Source organism: Coregonus lavaretus (assembly GCF_964263955.1).
Source record: "Coregonus lavaretus genome assembly, chromosome: 23".
In the NCBI taxonomy this organism is placed as follows: Eukaryota; Metazoa; Chordata; class Actinopteri; order Salmoniformes; family Salmonidae; genus Coregonus; species Coregonus lavaretus.
In genome coordinates this window covers 23,886,145-23,912,014 of record NC_140010.1, presented here as the reverse complement: position 1 = coordinate 23,912,014, position 25,870 = coordinate 23,886,145, and the positions used below count along the sequence as shown (strand labels likewise).

Sequence of the window (25,870 nt, the reverse complement as noted above, 5' to 3'; positions counted from 1 at the left end):
ACCTCCTTCCCTCAGTAAGAGCATTGAAGATGGGTCGTGGCTGGGTCTTCCAGCATGACAACGACCCGAAACACACAGCCAGGGCAACTAAGGAGTGTCTCCGTAAGAAGCATCTCAAGGTCCTGGAGTGGCCTAGCCAGTCTCCAGACCTGAACCCAATAGAAAATCTTTGGAGGGAGCTGAACGTCCGTATTGCCCAGCGACAGCCCCGAAACCTGAAGGATCTGGAGAAGGTCTGTATGGAGGAGTGGGCCAAAATCCCTGCTGCAGTGTGTGCAAACCTGGTCAAGACCTACAGGAAACGTATGATCTCTGTAATTGCAAACAAAGGTTTCTGTACCAAATATTAAGTTCTGATTTTCTGATGTATCAAATACTTATGTCATGCAATAAAATGCAAATTAATTACTTAAAAATCATACAATGTGATTTTTTTGGATTTTTGTTTTAGATTCCGTCTCTCACAGTTGAAGTGTACCTATGATAAACATTTCAGACCTCTACATGCTTTGTAAGTAGGAAAACCTGCAAAATCGGCAGTGTATCAAATACTTGTTCTCCCCACTGTATATATACATATACATACAGGGCGTACCGGTACTGAGTCAATGTGCGGGGGTACAGGTTAGTCAAGTTAATTTGTAGGTATGGGTAAAGTGACTATGCATAGATAACAGACAGCGGGTAGCAGCAGTGTAAAAACAAATGGAGGGGCCGGGGTAAATAGTCCGGGTGGCCATTTGATTAATTGTTCAGCAGTCTTATGGCTTGGGGGTAGAAGCTGTTAAGGAGCGTTTTGGTCCTAGACCTGGCACTCCGGTACCGCTTGCCGTGCGGTTGCAGAGAGAAACAGTCAATGACTTGGGTGACTGAAGTCTTTGACAATTTCTCGGGCTTTCCTCTGACACTGCCTAATATATAGGTTTTGGAAGGCCGGAAGCTTGGCCCCAGTGATGTACTGGGCCGTACGCACAACCCTCTGCAGCGCCTTACGGTCAGTTGCCATACCAGGCGGTGATGCAACCGGTCCGGATGCTCTCGATGGTGCAGCTGTAGAACTTTTTGAGGATCTGGGAACCCATGCCAAATCTTTTCAGTCTCCTGGGGGGGAAAAGGTGTTGTCGTGCCTTCTTCACGACTGTCTTGGTGTGTTTGGACCATGATAGTTTGTTGGTGATGTGGAAACCAAGGAACATGAAACTCTCGACCAGCTCCACTACAGCCCCGTCGATGTTAATGGGGGCCTGTTCGGCTCACCTTTTCCTGTAGTTCACGATCAGCTTCTTTGTCTTGCTCACATTGAGGGAGAGGTTGTTGTCCTGGCACCACACTGCCAGGTCTCTGACCTCCTTCCTATAGGCTGTCTCATCGTTGTCGGTGATCAGGCGTTAGAGTGGTGTTTGGCCACGCAGTCGTGGGTGAACAGGGAGTACAGGAGGGAACAAAGCACGCACCCCTGAGGGGCCCCAGTGTTGAGGATCAGTGTGGCAGACGTGTTGTTGCCTACCCTTACCACCTGGGGGTGGCCTGTCAGGAAGTCCAGGATCCAGTTGCAGAGGGAGGTGTTTAATCCCAGGTTCCTTAACTTAGTGATGAGCTTTGTGGGCACTATGGTGTTGAACGTTGAGCTGTAGTCAATGAACAGCATTCTCACATATGTGTTCCTTTTGGCCAGGTGGGAAAGGGCAGTGTGGTGTGCGATTGAGATTGCGTCATCTGTGAATCTTTTGGGGGGATATGCGAATTGGAGTGGGTCTAGGGTATCCGGGATGATGCTGTTGATGTGAGCCATGACCAGCCTTTCAATGCACTTCATGGCTACCGACGTGAGTGCTACGGGGCGGTAATCATTTAGGCAGGTTACCTTCGCTTCCTTGGGCACAGGGACTGTGGTGGTCTGCTTGAAACATGTAGGTATTACAGACTTGGTCAGGGAGAGGTTGAAAATGCTTTGAGTACACATCCTGGTAATCCGTCTGGCCCCGCGGCTTTGTGAATGTTGACATGTTTAATGGTGTTGCTCACATCGGCTACTGAGCGCGTTATCACACGGTCGTCCAGAACAGCTGGTGCTCTCATACATGATTCAGTGTTGCTTGCCTCGAAGCGAGCATAAATGGCATTTAGCTCGTCTGGTAGGCTCGTGTCACTGGGCAACTCGCGGCTGGGTTTCCCTTTGTAGTCCGTAATAGTTTTCAAGCCCTGCCACATTCGACGAGCGTCAGAGCCGGTGTAGTAGGATTCAATCTTAGTCCTGTATTGATGCTTTGCCTGTGTGATTGTTCGTTTGAGGGCGTAGCGGGATTTCCTATAAGCATCCGGATTAGTGTCCCGTTCCTTGAAAGTGACAGCGCTAGCCTTTAGCTTGTTGTTGCCTGTAATCCATGGCTTCTGGTTGTGATATGTACGTACAATCACTGTGGGGACGACGTCGTCGATGCACTTATTGATGAAGCCGATGACTGAGGTGGTATACTCCTCAATGCCATTGGATAAACCCTGAACATATCCCAGTCTGTGCTAGCAAAACAGTCCTGTAGCGTAGCATCTGCGTCACTTCCGTATTGAGCGAGTCACTGGTACATCCTGCTTTAGTTTATGCTTGTGAGCAGGAATCAGGAGGATAGAATTATGGTCAGATTTGCCAAATGGAGGGCGAGGGAGAGCTTTGTATGTGGCTCTGTGTGTGGAGTAAAGGTGGTCAAAAAAAATTCCCTTTGGTTGCACATGTGTACAACTGTACATTCACCGTACAGTTCCAGAACGGGAGCCTGAAGGAGGCTGGCCCAGACCCTGGCCCTGTACCCAACCCTGGGTCCTCTAGGGGGGCAGACCGTGGACATGCATCAGCAGCGGGGCAGCCAACGCACCAGCCTCCCTCTGAGGGGATTCATGTGAGACTGAAGGCCCTCCTCCCTACTAGTGCACGATATAGGGGATAGGGTATAATTTGGGATTTAATCTAAAACAGGAGCCAGGGCATGTCTGGGAGTATGGAGGACTTGGACTGGAGAGGTGTGCCTCACTTCGTAGAGCATGACACTCGCAACGCCAGGGTTGTGGGTTGGATTCCCACGGGGAACCAGTATGAAAATGTATGCACTCACTGCTGTAAGTCGCTCTAGATAAGAGCGTCTGCTAAATGGCTAAAATGTAAATGTAATGTGACATGCAGGTAGAAATGAGGTGAAACGGATGTAAGTTTGCCTGCATTAAAGTCCCCGCCCACAAGGAGCGCCGCTTCTGGATGAGCATTTTCTTGTTTGCTTATGGCCTTATACAGCTCGTTGAGTGCAGTCTTAGTGCCAGCATCGGTTTGTGGTGGTAAATTAGACGGCTACGAATAATATAGATGAGAACTCTCTTGGTAGATAGTGTGGTCAACAGCTTATCATAAGGTACTCTACCTCAGGCGAGCAATACCTTGAGACTTCTTTAATATTAGACATCATGCCCCAGCGATTATTGACAAATAGACACACACCCCCGCCCCTCGTCTTACCAGACGTAGCTTCTCTGTCCTGCCGATGCATGGAATATCCCGCCAGCTCTATATTATCCGTGTCGTCTTTCAGCCACTACTCAGTGAAACATAATTTTACAATAATTATATTTTGTTTGATTTTACTCCTGAACTTCCTCTACCCTCAACCTCTCCGATCATTTTCATGATGTCCATCTGGTTTGCCTCTATATGCCATATCTTTCTAACTGTGCTCTTTCACAAAAGCTCTCAACCTATAACCTATATACTTATTATGGACACAGTATACTTTACATTAGTTATTTTGTTGTTATTAGTCCCATTCTTCAGCTCCATTCAACACCTCCCATCTATCTCTTAACACCATCCATATTGGATTTCTATTTGCCATATATTTTTTAACTGTACTGTGATGTTTCACAAAAGTTCTGAGCCCTTCTAGTCTCATGGTTTCTACAGATTGTAAATTGAAAATAAACATTTTTGCTAAAAGTATTATTATATTATTGATCGATTGACTATGACTTTTCAGATCACCCAGTAGTGCTATCTGCAGGGTTAGCTCCAGGTAAATATTGCAATCCTTCAGCCATTCCTGGACCTGTGACCAAAAACAAGCTACAAATGGACTGTAGCAAAACAAATTATCTAACGATTCTGTCTCTTCGCAGCAAAATCAACAGAGCTGGGAAGATTGTATCACCCATATAAATAACATTCTATTGGTAGCAAGAATTTTGTATAATAATATGAACTGACACGTTTTGCGTGTCAGTTTATAAACACTATTCCATGGAATCGGTACGTCAAAAATCTCTTCCCAACTATTTTGCAATCTATATGGGACAGCTGTCAAGCCTTTGGTTTGCAACTGCACATGGGGACAAAGATTGTACTTTTTGGAGAAATGTCCTCTGGTCTGATGAAACAAAAATAGAACTGTTTGGCCATAATGATTGGACCAAAAAGGGGTGCTTGCAAGCCAAAGAACACCATCCCAACCGTGAAGCACGGGGGTGGCAGCATCATGCTGTGGGGGTGCTTTGCTGCATGAGGGACTGGTGCACTTCACAAAATAGATGGCATCATGAGGAAGGAAAATGTTGTGGATATATTGAAGCAACATCTCAAGACATCAGTCAGGAAGCTTGGTCGCAAATGGATCTTCCAAATGGACAATGACCCAAAGCATACTTCCAAAGTTGTGGCAAAATGGCTTAAGGACAACAAAATCAAGGTATTGGAATGGCCATCACAAAGCCCTGACCTCAATCCTATAGAAAATGTGTGGGCAGAACTGAAAAAGCGTGTGCGAGCAAGGAGGCCTACAAACCTGACTCAGTTACACCAGCTCTGTCAGGAGGAATGGGCCAAAATTCACCCAACTTATTGTGGGATGCTTGTGGAAGGCTACCTGAAACGTTTGACTCAAGTTAAAACAATTTAAAGGCAATACTACCAAATACTAATTGAGTGTATGTAAACTTCTGACCCACTGGGAATGTGATGAAAGAAATAAAGGCTGAAATAAATCATTCTCTCTACTATTATTCTGACATTTCACATTCTTAAGCTAAAGTGGTGATCCTAACTGACCTAAGACAGGGAATTTGTACTAGGATTAAATGTCAGGAATTGTGAAAAACTGAGTTGTATGTAAACTTCCGACTTCAACTGTAGGTAAACTGGGATAATACTAAAGAGTTAATCAGGGTGATTTTTCCACAAATAGACAGGTATTTACCTTTCAATGGTAGCAAGATCTTACCTATTTTTCTAACTTTCTATAAAAATGTAGTGGAGTGAGATAATTTATTGCATTTGGGATATGTATTTGGAGTATATCCACATCACCATCAGACCATGTTATTGGGAAACTACATGGTAATGTCACATTTTGTATTTTTTTGTGATCCAATACTTAATATAGTACAGTCGTGGTCAAAAGTTTTGAGAATGACACAAATATTAATTTTCACAAAGTCTGCTGCCTCAGTTTTTATGATGGCAATTTGCATATACTCCAGAATGTTATGAAGAGTGATCAGATGAATTGCAATTAATTGCAAAGTCCCTCTGCCATGAAAATGAACTTAATCCCCCAAAAACATTTCCCACTGCATTTCAGCCCTGCCACAAAAGGACCAGCTGACATCATGTCAGTGATTCTCTCGTTAACACAGGTGAGAGTGTTGACGAGGACAAGGCTGGAAATCACTCTGTCATGCTGATTGAGTTAGAATAACAGACTGGAAGCTTTAAAAGGAGGGTGGTGCTTGAAATCATTGTTCTTCCTCTGTTAACCATGGTTACCTGCAAGGAAACACGTGCCGTCATCATTGCTTTGCACTAAAAGGGCTTCACAGGCAAGGATATTACTGCTAGTAAGATTGCACCTAAATCAACCATTTATCGGATCATCAAGAACTTCAAGGAGAGAGGTTCAATTGTTTTGAAGAAGGCTTCAGAGCGCCCACAAAAGTTCAGCAAGCGCCAGGACCGTCTCCTAAAGTTGATTCAGCTGCAGGATCGGGGCACCACCAGTGCAGAGCTTGCTCAGGAATGGCAGCAGGCAGGTGTGAGTGCATCTGCACGCACAGTGAGGCAAAGACTTTTGGAGGATGGCCTGGTGTCAAGAAGGGCAGCGAGGAAGCCACTTCTCTCCAGGAAAAACATCAGGGGACAGACTGATATTCTGCAAAAGGTACAGGGATTTGACTGCTGAGGACTCTCTGAATCCCCTTTCCGATTGTTTGGGGCATCCGGAAAAAAGCTTGTCCGGAGAAGACAAGATGAGCGCTACCATCAGTCCTGTGTCATGCCAACAGTAAAGCATCCTGAGACCATTCATGTGTGGGGTTGCTTCTCAGCCAAGGGAGTGGGCTCACTCACAATTTTGCCTAAGAACACAGCCATGAATAAAGAATGGCACCAACACATCCTCTGAGAGCAACTTCTCCCAACCACCCAAGAACAGTTTGGTGATGAACAATGCCATTTCCAGCATGATGGAGCAACTTGCCATAAGGCACGACTGTACATTTATCATAATTTGGTTGTAATCCAGAGAGGTTAGAAAATGTATCCTCCACCTAACTTTACAGTTGGCACTGCCTTTGGGCAGGTAGCGTTTTCATGGCATCCTCCAAACCCGGATTTGTCCGTCAGACTGCCAGATGGTGAGCGTGATTCATCACTCCAGAGAACACGTTTCCGCTGCTCCAGCGTACAATGGTGGCAAGCTTTACACCACTCCAGCCAACGCTTGGCATTGGGCATGGTGTTCTTAGGCTTGTGTGCGGCTGCTCGCCATGGAAACCAATTTCATTAAGCTCCAGACGAACAGTGTGCTGTTGTTGCTTCCAGAGGCAGTTTGGTTGTGTGAGCTTGTGTGGCCTACAACTTCGCCGTTGTTGCTCCTAGACGTTTCCACTTCACAATAACAGCACTTACAGTTGACCGGGGCAGCTCTAGCAGGGCAGAAATTTGACGAACAGACTTGCTGGAAAGGTGGCATCCTATGACAGTGCCACGTTGAAAGTCACTGAGCTCTTCAGTAAGGCCATTCTACTGCATATGTTTGTCTATGGAGATTGCATTGCTGTGTGCTTGATTTTATACACTAGTCAGCAACAGGGGTGGCTGAAATAACCAAATCCACTAATTTGAAGGGTGTCCACATACTTTTGTGTATATATAGTGAATATATGCTGGACTGCCCGCTAATTCTGAAACATTGTCTAGGCTACTCAAAATAAATGAATCACCTTTTCTGGCAGTGATGGGTTCATATTCCTGAAGTAGCCATACAACAAATGACCATTTAATTAGGCCTATGTAAATAGATAGGCTAAATATATACTGAAAAAAAAAACCTTATTTCTCTCAAATGTTTTGCAAAATGTTTTTACATCCCTGTTGGTGAGGATTTCTCCTTTGCCAAGATAATCCATCCACTTGACAGGTGTGGCATATCAAGAAGCTGATTTAAACAGCATGGTCATTACACATGTGCACCTTGTGCTAGGGACAGTAAATGGCCACTCTAAAATTTGCAGTTTTGTCACACAACACAATTTTGTCATACAACACAGTACTTGCAGGAATGTCCACCAGAGCTGTTGCTGGAGAACTGAATGTTCATTTCTCCCAGCGCCCTTGCCCAGTCATGTGAAATCCATAGATTAGGGCCTAATTTATTTATTTCAATTGACTGATTTCCTTAAATGAACTATAACTCAGTCAAATCTTTGAAATTGTTGCATGTTGTGTTTTTATATTTTGGTTCAGTATAGATTCCTATGTCTAATGATTTTTTATGACAAAAATCAAACACACACTTTTCGGTCATCTCACTAACGGCAAATGGCTGCATCGTATTTCGTTTTTATGAATAAGCGTGTCATCCCTCATTTGCACAAAATACTTAGCCCTAATTGCCTGCTTGCAATACAATACTTCAACCACTACAAGATGTGCGTACGCATGGTCTAAAGTTTGCATGGAGGAAAGGACATTCTCCCATCAAGTTTTTATAAATGCCAATTATTGTGGGAAAACTAGCGCACACACATTTTGGGGTATATTTTGTACGTACGCATGGTTTATAAATGAGGCCCCTGGCGCACTCATTCCCTGAGGGTCCCCATTTATAAATACCACTGCTCCAATACAATGGACCAAACAAACCACAGCTGTGGATATTGTTGCAGCTAATGCCTTGTCGGCAAGTCATGACAGCCTCCTACTATATCCAGAAGCTTTTACCTTTGTTTGGTTCTTTGGACACTACACTCTATCCATTTACTAAAAGGAAACGTCCACTTTGCAGATGTATTGTATTAAATACATATTTGATGCACTCTGTCTTGAAAGTAAACCATTGCTAAAAGATGTACCCCAGTTTTACTGGTCTAGTGAGATATTTTAGTGGTAGATTTGCTCTGTAGATTTGAAATCTCTTCCGTTATAAAAGTAAGTTATGGTTGTTTCACACCTGTGATGTTCCTCCAGGAGCATGAGAAAAGGTGTTGGAGTGTCGATTTCAACCTCATGGATCCCAAGCTTCTAGCCTCTGGTTCTGATGACGCAAAAGGTAATGTTGAAACAATGCAATCTTTTCTTTGCACTTCTCCCTATGTCCTAATAAACAAGATGCCTGCTGGGTTTAAGGTGAACATAGCGCATGTCTCAACATCTTTGGTGTTTTGTTATTAATCTAGGATAGCATCTGGTTTTGTTTATCTTTCAGTGAAATTATGGTCTACCAACCTTGACAATTCAGTCGCCAGCATCGAGGCCAAAGCAAATGTGTGCTGTGTAAAGTTCAGTCCGACGTCGAGGTATCACCTTGCTTTTGGCTGTGCAGGTAGGTTGATCTGTGATGCTACAGTGCATTCAGACCCCTTGACTTTTTCCACATTTTGTTACGTTAGTCTTATTCTAAAATGGATTAAATAAAATAGAAAATCCTCATTAATCTACACAGAATACCCCATAATGACAAAGCGAAAACAGGTTTTTAGAAATGTTTGCAAATGTATTAAAAATAAACAGAAATACCTTATTTACATAAGTATTCAGACCCTTTGCTATGAGACTCGAAATTGAGCTCAGGTGCATCCTGTTTCCATTGATCATCCTTGAGATGTTTCTACAACTTGATTGGAGTCCACCTGTGGTAAATTCAGTTGATTGGACATGATTTGGAAAGGCACACACCTGTCTATATAAGGTCCCAGAGTTGACAGTGCATGTCAGAGCAAAAACCAAGCCACGAGGTCGAAGGAATTGTCCGTGGCGCTCCGAGACAGGATTGTGTCGAGGCACAGATCTGTGGAAGGGTACCGAAACATTTCTGCAGCATTAATGGTCCCCAAGAACAAAATGGCCTCCATCATTCTTAAATGGAAGAAGTTTGGAACCACCAACACTCTTCCTAGATCTGGCCGCCTGGCCAAACTGAGCAATCGGGGGAGAAGGGCCTTGGTCAGGGAGGTGACCAAGAATCCGATGGTCACTCTGACAGAGCTCTAGAGTTCCTCTGTGGAGATGGGAGAACCTTCCAGAAGGACAACCATCTCTGCAGCACTCCACCAATCAGGCCTTTACGGTAGAATGGCCAGATGGAAGCCACTCTTCAGTAAAAAGCACATGACAGCCCACTTGGAGTTAGCCAAAAGGCACCTAAAGGAGTGGCTTAGGGACAAGTTTCTGAATGTCCTTGAGTGACCCAGCCAGAGCCCGGACTTGAACCTGATCGAACATCTCTGGAGAGATCTGAAAATAGCTGTGCAGTGACGCTCCCCATCCTACCTGACAGAGCTTGAGAGGATCTGCAGAGAAGATTGGGAGAAACTCCCCAAATACAGGTGTGCCAAGCTTGTAGCGTCATACCCAAGAAGACTTGAGGCAGTGTTCTCTGCCAAAGGTGCTTCAACAAAGTACTGAGTAAAGGGTCTGAATACTTATGTAAATGTTATATTTCATTATCATTTATTAAAAATATGGGGTATTGTGTGTAGATTGATGAGGGGACAAAAACAATGTAATACATTTTTGAATAAGGCTGTAACTTAACAAAATGTGGAAAAAGTCAAGGGGCATGAATACTTTCTGAATGCACTGCTACTTCTTCTCTCTTGATTTGGATGAAGGATGAGTTGAAACATGCATTGCACTTCGAAACCCCCCCCCCCCCCCCCCCCCCCGTTTCCTTTTCTGTGTTTTCTCCCAGACCACTGTGTCCACTACTACGACCTCCGCAACACTAAACAGCCCATCATGGTGTTCAAAGGCCACAGGAAAGCTGTGTCCTACGCTAAGTTTGTCAACGGAGAGGAAATTGTATCTGCGTAAGTCACCTCAATCAAATTAAGTTCAGGGTTGTCATGGTTTGACATTTTGACTGACTGTATGGTAAATGTTCCCCAAAGTATCACAGCATTTTCCTATTGGGTCACTGATCTTAATTATTTTGAGTCTAAGACGTTGGGGGGGTGGGGGGTGCTAAGCTGACATGGAATTGTTTTAAGATGGTCATACTATGGAATATTTAGCTATTTGATTTTGAATTTTAGAACCCTTTAGATATCAAAAATAATATAATATAATATATATATATATACTTTTTTTTTAAAGGGGTCTCTCGCCATAGGTACTTGAACTTGTTTGAAGGTCCATCAGATATTCTCATCAAAGCAAAAAGGACAGTCAAAAAATTTATCATAAGCAACAACTTTTTGAAGAGTGTGTCCTAAATCTAGGAGAGATAAGAAAACTCAGGAAATATATAATTTAAGCAATAAGGCCTGAGGGGGTGTGGTATGTGGCCAATATACCACGGCCAAGGGCTGTTCTTATGCATGACGCAACCTGGATACAGCCCTTAGCCGTGGTATATTGGCCATATACCACAAGCCCCCAAGGTGCCTTATTGTTATTATAAACTGGTTACCAACGTAATTAGAGCAGTAAAAAATAATGTATTGTCATACCTGTGGTATATGGTCTGATATACCACAGCTGTCAGCCAATCAGTATTCAGGGCTCGAACTGCCTAGTTTATAAAAAAATAATATATATATATTATTATTATTATTATTATTATTTTACACATATTTAACCCCTTTTTTTTTGAGTAGGCACAAAACTACCTTCACACTTATAAAAAAACTAATAATTAAAAAAACTGGTACCGGTTCCCTTCAGAGGAGTCCCATGACATTTGTAGGGGTCGTAGAGCAAAACGGAGAACACCATAGTGTTCGTGAGAGACTCATCTTCTTTCCATAGTTTGTTGGCCAAACCGTTCGGACGCTGCAGACGATTCTGCAAGAAGACTGATTTTAGGGATGTCTCATGGTCTAACAAACACCGCTCTAGCTCTTTCACGTGTCACCACAGATGCGGAAGTGTGACATCAGCGGATGCAGTGGATTGAGACGCATTCAATGCAAGAAAAACATATCTCTAGCTTAAACTGACGGATTTTGATGGGGATTGTTTTATTATGTTAGTAAGGTTGACGTACCAGTGGGTCAATCAACTCCAGGGGGTTAAATGAAGAAGACAATATTGCGTAATTGAGGTGCATGTTCTGCTGACATAGTTCCTCTTCTGTACCACACAGCTCAACAGACAGCCAGCTAAAGCTGTGGAATGTAAACAAGCCCCACTGCTTGCGCTCATTCAAGGGCCACATCAATGAGAAGAACTTTGTTGGCCTTGCCTCCAATGGAGACTATGTTGCGTGTGGTAAGTGTTGACAGCTATGTATGTTGCGTGTGGACCATGTTGACAGCTGCATGCTGTGTGGAGATGGAAAAGTCCCTCAGTGGATGTGAAAATGTTTTTACTTAGATTGACACAATCAGATTGACATTCAGATGTGGCTTTAGAATTCATGCTGTTTGGGGACAAATTACCAATTGTGAATGTGTTTGCAGTTGTTTAAGAATGCATTTTGGGTACTTTGATAAAGTGAGTACTTTTATATGATGGGTACTAAAATAATTGATGAACCGCCAGATTTTGGAGTTCAATCACTGACAATGATGTGATTCTTCTATCTGTAGGAAGTGAGAACAACTCTCTTTATCTATACTACAAAGGCCTGTCCAAGACACTGCTGACATTCAAGTTTGACACTGTGAAGAGCGTGCTGGATAAAGACAAGAAGGAAGACGACACCAATGAGTTTGTCAGCGCTGTATGCTGGAGAGCTATGCCTGACGGGGTAAGAGTGTGTTTCAGATCAGTGGAGATTCATATGTCTGATATCCTCTGTATATGTCTGCGTTACGGTTAAGCCTCTTGAATCGGCTGCAAACGAAACATTTACTGACAACAAATGCCTGTCTTGTGACCTTTAATAATGCTCATAGTATAGGGTGTATAAGAAGCTAGCGTATTCCTCTAGGCAGAATGACACCACTGTCCAGTGGAGCATGTTATTACTCTCACACAAGGACAAGTAACTGCCACAAGAATGTCTCATTACACAAACAGTTTGGTCTAAGATAATGGGGACTATCACAAACACATCAGGCCTCAACGTTTGAAGTCGGAAGTTTACATACACCTTAGCCAAATACATTTCAACTCAGTTTTTCACAATTCCTGACATTTAATCCTAGTAATAAATCCCTGTCTTATGTCAGTTAGGATCACCACTTTATCTTAAGAATGTGAAATGTCAGAATAATAGTAGAGAGAATGATTTATTTCATCACATTCCCAGTGGGTCAGAAGTTTACATACACTCAATTAGTATTTGGTAGCATTGCCTTTAAATTGTTTAACTTGGGTCAAACGTTTCAGGTAGCCTTCCACAAGCTTCCCACAATAAGTTGGGTGAATTTTGGCCCATTCCTCCTGACAGAGCTGGTGTAACTGAGTCAGGTTTGTAGGCCTCCTTGCTCGCACACGCTTTTTCAGTTCTGCCCACACATATTCTATAGGATTGAGGTCAGGGCTTTGTGATGGCCACTCCAATACCTTGACTTTGTTGTCCTTAAGCCATTTTGCCATAACTTTAGAAGTATGCTTGGGGTCATTGTCCATTTGGAAGACCCATTTGCGACCAAGCTTTAACTTCCTGACTGATGTCTTGAGATGTTGCTTCAATATATCCACGTAATTTTCCTTCCTCATGATGCCATCTATTTTGTGAAGTGCACCTGTCCCTCCTGCAGCAAAGCACCCCCACAGCATGATCCCCACACCAGATGTGGTCCTCTGTAGCTCAGCTGGTAGAGCACGGCGCTTGTAACGCCAAGGAAGTGGGTTCGATCCCCGGGACCACCCATACACAAAAAAAAAAATGTATGCACGCATGACTAAGTCGCTTTGGATAAAAGCGTCTGCTAAATGGCATATTATTATATGATGCTGCCACCCCCGTGCTTCACGGTTGGGATGGTGTTCTTCGGCTTGCAACTCTCCCTTTTTCCTCCAAACATAACGATGGTCATTATGGCCAAACAGTTCTAATTTTGTTTCATCTCCAAAAAGTACGATCTTTGTCCCCATGTGCAGTTGCAAACCGTAGTCTGGCTTTTTTATGGCGGTTTTGGATCATTGGCTTCTTCCTTGCTGAGCGGCCTTTCAGGTTATGTCGATATAGGACTCGTTTTACTGTGGATATAGATACTTTTGTACCTGTTTCCTCCAGCATCTTCACAAGGTCCTTTGCTGTTGTGCTGGGATTGATTTGCACTTTTCGCACCAAAGTACGTTCATCTCTAGGAGACAACCCGTCTCCTTCCTGAGCGGTATGACGGCTGAGTGGTCCCATGGTGTTTATACTTGCGTACTGTTGTTTGTACAGATGAATGTGGTACCTTCAGGCGTTTCGAAATTGCTCCCAAGGATGAACCAGACTTGTGGAGGTCTACAATTATTTTTTTTGAGGTCTTGGCTGATTTCTTTTGATTTTCCCATGATGTCAAGCAAAGAGGCACTGAGTTTGAAGGTAGGCCTTGAAATACATCCACAGGTACACCTCCAATTGACTCAAATGATGTCAATTAGCCTATCAGAAGCTTCTAAAGCCATGACATCATTTTCTGGAATTTTCCAAGCTGTTTAAAAGCACAGTCAACTTAGTGTATGTAAACTTCTAATCCACTGGAATTGTGATACAGTGAGGGAAAAAAGTATTTGATCCCCTGCTGATTTTGTACGTTTGCCCACTGACAAAGAAATGATCAGTCTATAATTTTAATGGTAGGTTTATTTGAACAGTGAGAGACAGAATAACAACAAAAAAATCCAGTAAAAAAGCATTTAAAAAACGTTATAAATTGATTTTCATTTTAATGAGGGAAATAAGTATTTGACCCCCTCTCAATCAGAAAGATTTCTGGCTCCCAGGTGTCTTTTATACAGGTAACGAGCTGAGATTAGGAGCACACTCTAAAAGGGAGTGCTCCTAATCTCTGTTTGTTACCTGTATAAAAGTCACCTGCACAGAAGCAATCAATCAATCAGATTCCCAACTCTCCACCATGGCCAAGACCAAAGAGCTCTCCAAGGATGTCAGGGACAAGATTGTAGACCTACACAAGGCTGGAATGGGCTACAAGACCATCACCAAGCAGCTTGGTGAGAAGGTGACAACAGTTGGTGCGATTATTCGCAAATGGAAGAAACACAAAATAACTGTCAATCTCCCTCAGCCTGGGGCTCCATGCAAGATCTCAACTCGTGGAGTTGCAATGATCATGGGAGGATCTTGTCAATGATCTCAAGGCAGCTGGGACCATAGTCACCAAGAAAACAATTGGTAACACACTATGCCGTGAAGGACTGAAATACTGCAGCACCCGCAAGGTCCCCCTGCTCAAGAAAGCACATATACATGCCCGTCTGAAGTTTGCCAATGAACATCTGAATGATTCAGTCGGAAATTGAGCTCTTTGTCATCAACTCAACTCGCCGTGTTTGGAGGAGGAGGAATGCTGCCTGTGACCCCAAGAACACCATCCCCACCGTCAAACATGGAGGTGGAAACATTATGCCTTGGGGGTGTTTTTCTGCTAAGGGGACAGGACAACTTCACCGCATCAAAGGGACGATGGACGGGGCCATGTACCGTCAAATCTTGGGTGAGAACCTCCTTCCCTCAGCCAGGGCATTGAAAATGGGTCGTGGATGGGTATTTCAGCATGACAATGACTCAAAACACACGGCCAAGGCAACAAAGGAGTGGCTCAAGAAGAAGCACATTAAGGTCCTGGAGGGGCCTACCCAGTCTCCAGACCTTAATCCCATAGAAAATCTGTGGAGGGAGCTGAAGGTTCGAGTTGCCAAACGTCAGCCTCAAAACCTTAATGACTTGGAGAAGATCTGCAAAGAGGAGTGGGACAAAATCCCTCCTGAGATGTGTGCAAACCTGGTGGCCAACTACAAGAAACGTCTGACCTCTGATTGCCACCAAGGGTTTTGCCACCAAGAAAATGCAAAAACAATTTATAAAGTTTTTGACATGCGTCTTTCTGGATTTTTTTGTTGTTATTCTGTCTCACTGTTCAAATAAAGCTACCATTACAATTATAGACTTATCATTTCTTTGTCAGTGGGCAAATGTACAAAATCAGCAGGGGATCAAATACTTTTTTCCCTCACTGTATATGTGAAATAATCTGTCTTTAAACAATTGTTGATGTAGATGTCCTAACCGACTTGCCAAAACTATCGTTTGTTAACAAGACATTTGTGGAGTAGTTGAAAAACGAGTTTTAATGACTCCAACCTAAGTGTATGTAAACTTCCGACTTCAACTGTACAATGTCCATGGTTGGTAAATAGAAAAACACAGGGTTGAAATACCTGGCAACACAGTCATACACCATGGTGTGTCAGTACTTAAAGGAATCCCCCCGATGAAGGCTACGGGCCAAAACACATTGTTTTTATTAAGACCACTGCATGTTTTCTGAATTTCCTCTCCTCTTCAGTTTGCTCCTCAATTCATGCACCTTGGTTGTAGAGCGAGGTAGCGACATTGTTCCTTTTCTCTTTGCATTGACTTTCCCATAGCAGCATAGCTCACAGTTTTCTACTGGTTTTGCACCATAAGAAGTTGATAACCAGCTGATATTGTTTGAATATTATAGATAGACTCTTCTTTGAGGCCACATTGTTGTTATTTAGTAAAAGCATAATTACGAAATAGAATAATGTTGGTGTCAATCAACCACAAGTTCTAATTTAACAGTTTCATGGTTTGTGTCCTCTTTTGTAGGACTCCAATGTGCTGATTGCTGCAAACAGTCAAGGGACAATCAAGGTTTGCTTTTTGATTGTATTTAACTGGAGTCTGCTTATGTACGTAGCATTCGCACAGTCTTTCTCTGGTTGGGAACTCACAATAGCCATCTTATCGCAGGCTATGTCAATTGGCGTATATGAAGGTTTTTTTAGCCTGGATAAAATGTAGGCTACAAAGGCTGCCCAAGTCTGATTTTTTTTTCCACTCATTGGTCTTTTGACCAATCAGATATTTTTCAGAGCTGATCTGATTGGTCAAAAGACCAATTAGTGAAAAAAATATCAGAATGTGGCTGCCTGTATAAATGCAGCCATGGTGTATCCTTCCTGCTCACATGTACACTGCTCAAAAAAAGAAATGGAACACTTAAACAACACATCCTAGATCTGAATGAATGAAATAATCTTATTAAATACTTTTTTCTTTACATAGTTGAATGTGCTGACAACAAAATCACACACAAATTATCAATGGAAATCAAATGTATCAACCCATGGAGGTCTGGATTTGGAGTCACCCTCAAAATTAAAGTGGAAAACCACACTACAGGCTGATCCAACTTTTATGTAATGTCCTTAAAACAAGTCAAAATGAGGCTCAGTAGTGTGTGTGGCCTCCACGTGCCTGTATGACCTCCCTACAACGCCTGGGCATGCTCCTGATGAGGTGGCGGATGGTCTCCTGAGGGATCTCCTCCCAGACCTTAACTAAAGCATCCGCCAACTCCTGGACAGTCTGTGGTGCAACGTGGCGTTGGTGGATGGAGCGAGACATGATGTCCCAGATGTGCTCAATTGGATTCAGGTCTGGGGAACGGGCGGGCCAGTCCATAGCATCAATGCCTTCCTCTTGCAGGAACTGCTGACACACTCCAGCCACATGAGGTCTAGCATTGTCTTGCATTAGGAGGAACCCAGGGCCAACCGCACCAGCATATGGTCTCACAAGGGGTCTGAGGATCTCATCTCGGTACCTAATGGCAGTCAGGCTACCTCTGGCGAGCACATGGAGGGCTGTGTGGTCCCCCAAAGAAATGCCACCACACACCATGACTGACCCACCGCCAAACCGGTCATGCTGGAGGATGTTGCAGGCAGCAGAACGTTCTCCACAGCGTCTCCAGACTCTTTCACGTCTGTCACATGTGCTCAGTGTGAACCTGCTTACATCTGTGAAGAGCACAGGGCGCCAGTGGCGAATTTGCCAATCTTGGTGTTCTCTGGCAAATGCTAAACGTCCTGCACGGTGTTGGGCTGTAAGCACAACCCCCACCTGTGGACGTCGGGCCCTCATACCACCCTCATGGAGTCTGTTTCTGACTGTTTGAGCAGACACATGCACATTTGTGGCCTGCTGGAGGTCATTTTGCAGGGCTCTGGCAGTGCTCCTCCTGCTCCTCCTTGCACAAAGGCGGAGGTAGCGGTCCTGCTGCTGGGTTGTTGCCCTCCTACGGCCTCCTCCACATCTCCTGATGTACTGGCCTGTCTCCTGGTAGCGCCTCCATGCTCTGGCACTACGCTGACAGACACAGCAAACCTTCTTGCCACAGCTCGCATTGATGTGCCATCCTGGATGAGCTGCACTACCTGAGCCACTTGTGTGGGTTGTAGACTCAGTCTCATGCTACCACTAGAGTGAAAGCACCGCCAGCATTCAAAAGTGACCAAAACATCAGCCAGGAAGCATAGGAACTGAGAAGTGGTCTGTGGTCACCACCTGCAGAACCACTTCTTTATTGGGGGTGTCTTGCTAATTGCCTATAATTTCCACCTGTTGTCTATTCCATTTGCACAACAGCATGTCAATCAGTGTTGCTTCCTTAGTGGACAGTTTGATTTCACAGAAGTGTGATTGACATGGAGTTACATTGTGTTGTTTAAGTGTTCCCTTTATTTTTTTTAGCAGTATATTTTTCTCTCGCCATAGGTACTTGAACTTGTTTGAAGGTCCATCAGATCTTCTCATCAAAGCCTCTGGAAACTACAGCTCCATTTCATGGCCCGTCTGAGTCTGGAGATTGGAGTACAATGGCTTGGTTGAATGGAAACTTCATCATTAAGGATCTGAGGAACTGACCAGGTTGGAAAAATGAACAAAACTGAAGTCCTTTGATTTTAATGAGCAAGAATACTTTGGAAAAGACTTTGAGCACATCATACACTAGTATTGTGGATGTATATAATTCAGTGACATTGAGGGCCTTTCTGCACAAAAGTGGAAGAAGAATCTTTTGAAATCCTCTTTTTGAATAAAGTTATTGAATTGAAATGTGTTCTTTTTAATAAAAACTTGTACAAATGTATTTCAGTAGAGGTACATCCAGCAAGAAGCTACATTTTTTAAAGGCCAAAGCACAAGTCAATACAAAAATAAAATGCAAAACAACTAATCTTTGTATGAATGCTTTTTGAGCCCAATGTGTCGTCATCTTCAATAGTCTTTGTTTTACCCCTATGTTTAGCCTATGTGTTTGATGGTTCAAGGAATGGCAACACCTTTTAACTGGACTTGTTTTCATTCTGCAATCAAGTTTTCAATGTTATGGCTTAGCATCAAGAATGTTGTCAGGCGTTGATAATGTTTGAAAACTCAAAAGAAGAATGGCTGACTTGGAGACATTTCACTCATCATGTTACAGTATATTTATCTTATGTCAAATTAAACTGAATGACAAATTAATACATCATGTCTCCAAAATACTTTCATTTTGTATTAAGTCATGATGCATGTTGCAACCAGCACACATCCAACACATGAAATTAAGTGGATTTGCTAGACAGCCAAGACTTACAGTCCTTACCTATTTTCTGATAAACGACCAAGAGATATGTTTTGTATTTGTATACCTGAAGAAATTATTTGCGGAGAACTTTGTCTTCGCGTTGAGTTATTCTTGGTTTAAAAAAGAGGAATGTAACACTGAAATTGAGTAGTATAATGCCAAATTATAGAAAGGTTCCCTGACTTCGTTAGTTGCATCTGTGGTCTTGATTACTTTGATACTGTATCTTCACAATTTGTACAGGACAGCTTTCTGTACAATCAATTTACCATAAATTATTTACAGGACTGTTTTCATTGTCACTCCTTGAGTTCCTGTCTAATAATCTTTTTCTATAATTAGGCCTACCGGTATCTGAAATATTTTCTGAAAATCCTCTCCTTTTCAGTTTCAGCCTACTTTGACTATTTCATAATTATTGTAATTTGTACGTGTTTAGTTGTACCCCTCAATTCCCATGACTTGTAACTGAAATAAATTATTAAATAAATGAGCAGCTTCTTTCTTTTGCTGGTATACACGTTGTCAGTAATCAGAAGCTGATGGAGAAAAAAAAGTGTTTTACTCCGCTAGCTCAATTTTCTCCCCATGCAGCACCATGGTAACAGACATCATCTTCTCTTACTGCAACCCTTTAGAGTGGACCCTGTGCCTGAGGATGCTACTCAGAAGCCCTTCATGTAGCAGCGCCTCTCTGTGGGTGAGCTTGCAGCGTCCCACCCGGAGTCAGCCTAAAAGCATCATTATAGTCCAGCTGAGGGAGAGAAAGTAGGACCGAGCTGTCAATCACATCATGGGACACTCTCTCTCTAGATAGATACAGTGGGGAGAACAAGTATTTGATACACTGTGGATTTTGCAGGTTTTCCTACTTACAAAGCTTGTAGAGGTCTGCAATTTTTATCATAGGTACACTTCAACTGTGAGAGACGGAATCTAAAACAAAAATCCAGAAAATCAAGTTTGATTTTTAAGTAATTAATTTGCATTTTATTGCATGACATAAGTATTTGATCAACCAGTAAGAATTCCGGCTCTCACAGACCTGTTAGTTTTTCTTTAAGAAGCCCTCCTGTTCTCCACACATTACCTGTATTAACTGCACCTGTTTGAACTCGTTACCTGTATAAAAGACACCTGCCAAACAGACTCCAACCTCTCCACAATGGCCAAGACCAGAGAGCTGTGTAAGGACAGCTGGGATGGGTTACAGAACAATAGGCAAGCAGCTTGGTGAGAAGGCAACAACTGTTGGCACAATTATTAGAAAATGGAAGAAGTACAAGATGACGGTCAATCACCCTCGGTCTGGGGCTCCATGCAAGATCTCACCTTGTGGGGCATCAATGATCATGAGGAAGGTGAGGGATCAGCCCATAACTACACGGCAGGACCTGGGCAATGACCTGAAGAGAGCTGGGACCACAGTCTCAAAGAAAACCATTAGTAACACACTACGCCGTCATGGATTAAAATCCTGCAGCGCACGCAAGGTCCCCCTGCTCAAGCCAGCGCATGTCCAGGCCCGTCTGAAGTTTGCCAATGACCATCTGGATGATCCAGAGGAGGAATGGGAGAAGGTCATGTGGTCTGATGAGACAAAAATAGAGCTTTTTGGTCTAAACTCCACTCGCCGTGTTTGGAGGAAGAAGGAGGATGAGTACAACCCCAAGAACACCATCCCAACCGTGAAGCATGGAGGTGAAAACATAATTCTTTGGGGATGCTTTTCTGCAAAGGGGACAGGACGGCTGCACCGTATTGAGGGGAGGATGGATGGGGCCATGTATCGCGAGATCTTGGCCAACAACCTCCTTCCCTCAGTAAGAGCATTGAAGATGGGTCGTGGCTGGGTCTTTCAGCATGACAACGACCTCGAAACACACAGCCAGGGCAACTAAGGAGTGGGTCCGTAAGAAGCATCTCAAGGTCCTGGAGTGGCCTAGACAGTCTCCAGACCTGAACCCAATAGAACATCTTTGTAGGGAGCTGAAAGTCTGTATTGCCCAGCGACAGCCCCAAGACCTGAAGGATCTGGAGAAGGTTTGTATGGAGGAGTGGGCCAAAATCCCTGCTGCAGTCTGTGCAAACCTGGTCAAGACCTACAGGAAACGTATGATCTCTGTAATTACCAAACAAAGGTTTCTGTACCAAATATTAAGTTCTGCTTTTCTGATGTATCAAATACTTATGTCATGCAATAAAATACAAATTAATTACTTAAAAATCATACAATGTGATTTTCAGGATTTTTGTTTTAGATTCCGTCTCTCGCAGTTGAAGTGTACCTATGATAAAAGTTACAGACCTCGACATGCTTTGTAAGTAGGAAAACCTGCAAAATCGTTAGTGTATCAAATACTTGTTCTCCCCACTGTGTATATATATATATATATATATATATATATATATATATATATATATACACTGCTCAAAAAAATTAAGGGAACACTTAAACAACACAATGTAACTCCAAGTCAATCACACTTCTGTGAAATCAAACTGTCCACTTAGGAAGCAACACTGATTGACAATACATTTCACATGCTGTTGTGCAAATGGAATAGACAACAGGTGGAAATTATAGGCAATTAGCAAGACATCCCCAATAAAGGAGTGGTTCTGCAGGTGGTGACCAAAGGAAAGTAGGTTCACATTGAGCACATGTGACAGACGTGACAGAGCCTTGAGACGCCGTGGAGAACGTTCTGCTGCCTGCAACATCCTCCAGCATGACCGGTTTGGCGTTGGGTCAGTCATGGTGTGGGGTGGCATTTCTTTGGGGGGCCGCACAGCCCTCCATGTGCTCGCCAGAGGTAGCCTGACTGCCATTACCGAGATGAGATCCTCAGACCCCTTGTGAGACCATATGCTGGTGCGGTTGGCCCTGGGTTCCTCCTAATGCAAGACAATGCTAGACCTCATGTGGCTGGAGTGTGTCAGCAGTTCCTGCAAGAGGAAGGCATTGATGCTATGGACTGGCCCGCCCGTTCCCCAGACCTGAATCCAATTGAACACATCTGGGACATCATGTCTCGCTCCATCCACCAACGCCACGTTGCACCACAGACTGTCCAGGAGTTGGCGGATGCTTTAGTCCAGGTCTGGGAGGAGATCCCTCAGGAGACCATCCGCCACCTCATCAGGAGCATGCCCAGGCGTTGTAGGGAGGTCATACAGGCACGTGGAGGCCACACACACTACTGAGCCTCATTTTGACTTGTTTTAAGGACATTACATCAAAGTTGGATCAGCCTGTAGTGTGGTTTTCCACTTTTAATTTTGAGTGTGACTCCAAATCCAGACCTCCGTGGGTTGATAAATTTGATTTCCATTGATAATTTTTGTGATTTTGTTGTCAGCACATTCAACTATGTAAAGAAAAAAGTATTTAATAAGATTATTTCATTCATTCAGATCTAGGATGTGTTATTTTAGTGTTCCCTTTATTTTTTTGAGCAGTGTATATATATATATATATATATACACAGTGAGGGAAAAAAGTATTTGATCCACTGCTGATTTTGTACGTTTGCCCACTGACAAAGAAATGATAAGTCTATAATTTTAATGGTAGGTTTATTTGAACAGTGAGAGACAGAATAACAACAAAAAAATCCAGAAAAATGCATATCTTCTCCAAGTCATTAAGGTTTCGAGGCTGACGTTTGGCAACTCGAACCTTCAGCTCCCTCCACAGATTTTCTATGGGATTAAGGTCTGGAGACTAGGTAGTCCCCTCCAGGACCTTAATGTGCTTCTTCTTGAGCCACTCCTTTGTTGCCTTGGCCGTGTGTTTTGGGTCATTGTCATGCTGAAATACCCATCCACGACCCATTTTCAATGCCCTGGCTGAGGGAAGGAGGTTCTCACCCAAGATTTGACGGTACATGGCCCCGTCCATCGTCCCTTTGATGCGGTGAAGTTGTCCTGTCCCCTTAGCAGAAAAACACCCCCAAGGCATAATGTTTCCACCTACATGTTTGACGGTGGGGATGGTGTTCTTGGGGTCACAGAAGCATTCCTCCTCCTCCAAACACGGCGAGGTGAGTTGATGCCAAAGAGCTCCATTTTGGTCTCATCTGACCACAACACTTTCACCCAGTTCTCCTCTGAATCATTCAGATGTTCATTGACAAACTTCAGACGGCCCTGTATATGTGCTTTCTTGAGCAGGGGGACCTTGCGGGCGCTGCAGGATTTCAGTCCTTCACGGCGTAGTGTTACCAATTATTTTCTTGGTGACTATGGTCCCAGCTGCCTTGAGATCATTGACAAGATCCTCCCGTGTAGTTCTGGGTTGATTCCTCACCGTTCTCATGATCATTGCAACTCCACGAGTTGAGATCTTGCATGGAGCCCCAGGCTGAGGGAGATTGACAGTTCTTTTGTGTTTCTTCCATTTGCGAATAATCACACCAACTGTTGTCACCTTCTCACCAAGCTGCTTGGCGATGGTCTTGTAGCCCATTCCAGCCTTGTGTAGGTCTACAATCTTGTCCCTGACATCCTTGGAGAGCTCTTTGGTCTTGGCCATGGTGGAGAGTTTGGAATCTGATTGATTGATTGCTTCTGTGGACAGGTGTCTTTTATACAGGTAACAAGCTGAGATTAGGAGCACTCCCTTTAAGAGTGTGCTCCTAATTTCAGCTCGTTACCTGTATAAAAGACACCTGGGAGCCAGACATCTTTCTGATTGAGAGGTGGTCAAATACTTATTTCCCTCATTAAAATGCAAATCAATTTATAACATTTTTGACATGCGTTTTTCTGGATTTTTTTGTTGTTATTCTGTCTCTCACTGTTCAAATAAACCTACCATTAAAATTATAGACTGATTATTTATTTGTCTGTGGGCAAACGTACAAAATCAGCAGGGGATCAAATACTGGGCATTGGAGTTTGTGTTGTGTGTTTGATTCATTTCTGATGTACTGCCTCAGTTGTTTACTGCGATCAGCACAGCACATCCACTGAGGTGGCATCTCTTTATCAGATAACGGATCCAGGATTTGAAGATGCCAATTAAAAGACGAGAACTGTTCTTTGGAAAAAATATAGACTTCAACACTTCAATGACAGATAGATTGATACTTCAACACAGAGTAAATTACCGGCTTCTTCGACAGTAGCTTATTAGTGTGGTTGAAGCCTTTGTATATTTCAAGATGCCATTAGTTATTTTTTATGCATTTATGTGAGAAGCTTTCTACACTTAGTGCCCTCAAAGATTATTGTTTGCTAAATGGATGAATGTGAGTGTTGTGCTATTTATTAATCTATTTCATAACACAGTAAATATGACTTCTGAAGGAGGAAGGTTATCCATTTACTATTTCTGTCAGTGAAAACAATATCCCCCCCCCCCCCCCCACACACACACTACTGACATTTACAAAAGCATTTAAGCAGCAGGGTAAGTAGTCAGCAGCTCTGTCATTTGACTTTTGGGAACAGACAGGGTCTATTTGACACCTTTTTGATTTTGACGTGGAGATTTCTGGTCTTCTTCCCACATGTAATCAGACTGTCAGTTCTGCTACCATACTCTGTCATTTTCACCCCAATCTCACTAGTTTCCACTTCTGTGAAGTAGATGTGTTTACTGCAATTTTCCTGAGCCTGTATTGTCACCCATTGACTTCAAAATTCACAATGAACAGGACAGCAGAGAGCTGCCATTGTCCTTTCTGAACAGCCTTTGTATTCTGCTCGTGGATGCAACATTTCCACCACACCTGTCTCCAGCAGTCCCCTCAAAATTGCCTTGACAAAATACCTGCCCATTAGTAACTTTGGTCCCCTTGTCACTGCAAGCCACTCAAATCAAAACAGTTGGCGCTGAAGCATGTGTCAAGGAAGGACATACTTTTCTTCTACCCCTAGAATTTTGTGTAAGTTAAGGTTAGTTTTAAGGTCAGGACTTTCTGAATTACAATTGTTGTTTAAAATGTAGGCTATACTTTAAATTGGATAAAGGCTATGAATTGGCTAACTTATTGTAAGGCCTGGTGTCGAAGTGCTACATAAGCTTCTATTGGGTATGCCCTCAATAACCTTGTCGGTGAAGTGAAGTTATTAAACCAATAATGTATTGCCATGATAAACACATTTCTGTTGGTCATTTATACTTAACTTTTGAATACTTTGATACACATATGAGTAAATTTGTCCCAATACTTTTGGTTCCCTAAAATGGGGGAACTATGTACAAAAAGGGCTGTAATTTCTAAATGGTTCCCCAGATTAAAGCTGAGCACGTTAACTTCATAGTCATTGTATAATTTGTACAGAGCCAAAACAACAAAACATGTGTCACTGTGCCAATACTTTTGGAGCTCACTGTAGTGGTACACTGAACAAAAATATAAACGCAACATGCAACAATTTCAAAATGTTTACTGAGTTACAGTTCATATCAGGAAATCATTCAATTGAAATAAATAAATGAGGCCCTAATCTATGGATTTCACATGACTGGCAATACACATATGCATCTGTTGGTCACAGATATCTTAAAACAAAAGATAGGGGCGTGGATCAGAAAACCAGTCAGTATCTGGTGACCACCATTTTCCTCATGCAGCGCGACACATCTCCTTCGCATAGAGTTGATCAGGCTGTTGATTGTGGCCTGTGGAATGTTCACCCACTCCTCTTCAATGGCTGTGCAAAGTTGCTGGATATTGGCGGGAAATGGAAAACGCTGTCGTACACATCGATCCAGAGCATCCCAAAGATGATCAATGGGTGACATGTCTGGTATGTATGCAGGCCATGGAAGAACTGGGACATTTTCAGCTTCCAGGAATTGTGTACTGATCCTTGC

At 43.1% G+C, this 25,870-nt stretch overlaps 1 protein-coding gene across 2 annotated transcripts in view; it reads left to right on the top strand.

Annotated features, from left to right (window-relative positions):
- LOC311098958 (E3 ubiquitin-protein ligase COP1-like) overlaps window positions 1-19,367 on the top strand; it is a 40,606-nt gene extending 21,239 nt beyond the window's left edge. The window contains exons 14-20 of one of the 2 annotated variants that reach the window (XM_084139525.1): window positions 8,501-8,579; window positions 8,736-8,852; window positions 10,221-10,338; window positions 11,616-11,740; window positions 12,061-12,221; window positions 16,233-16,277; window positions 18,186-19,367. In XM_084139525.1, the coding sequence (XP_083995651.1) occupies window positions 8,501-8,579; window positions 8,736-8,852; window positions 10,221-10,338; window positions 11,616-11,740; window positions 12,061-12,221; window positions 16,233-16,277; window positions 18,186-18,203 (663 nt within the window). In that variant the 3' untranslated portion in view covers window positions 18,204-19,367. Of the gene's footprint in view, window positions 1-8,497; window positions 8,580-8,735; window positions 8,853-10,220; window positions 10,339-11,615; window positions 11,741-12,060; window positions 12,222-16,232; window positions 16,278-18,185 lie in introns of both variants that reach the window. The other variant, XM_084139524.1, reaches the window with a different exon arrangement.
- Window positions 19,368-25,870: the final 6,503 nt, after the last annotated feature.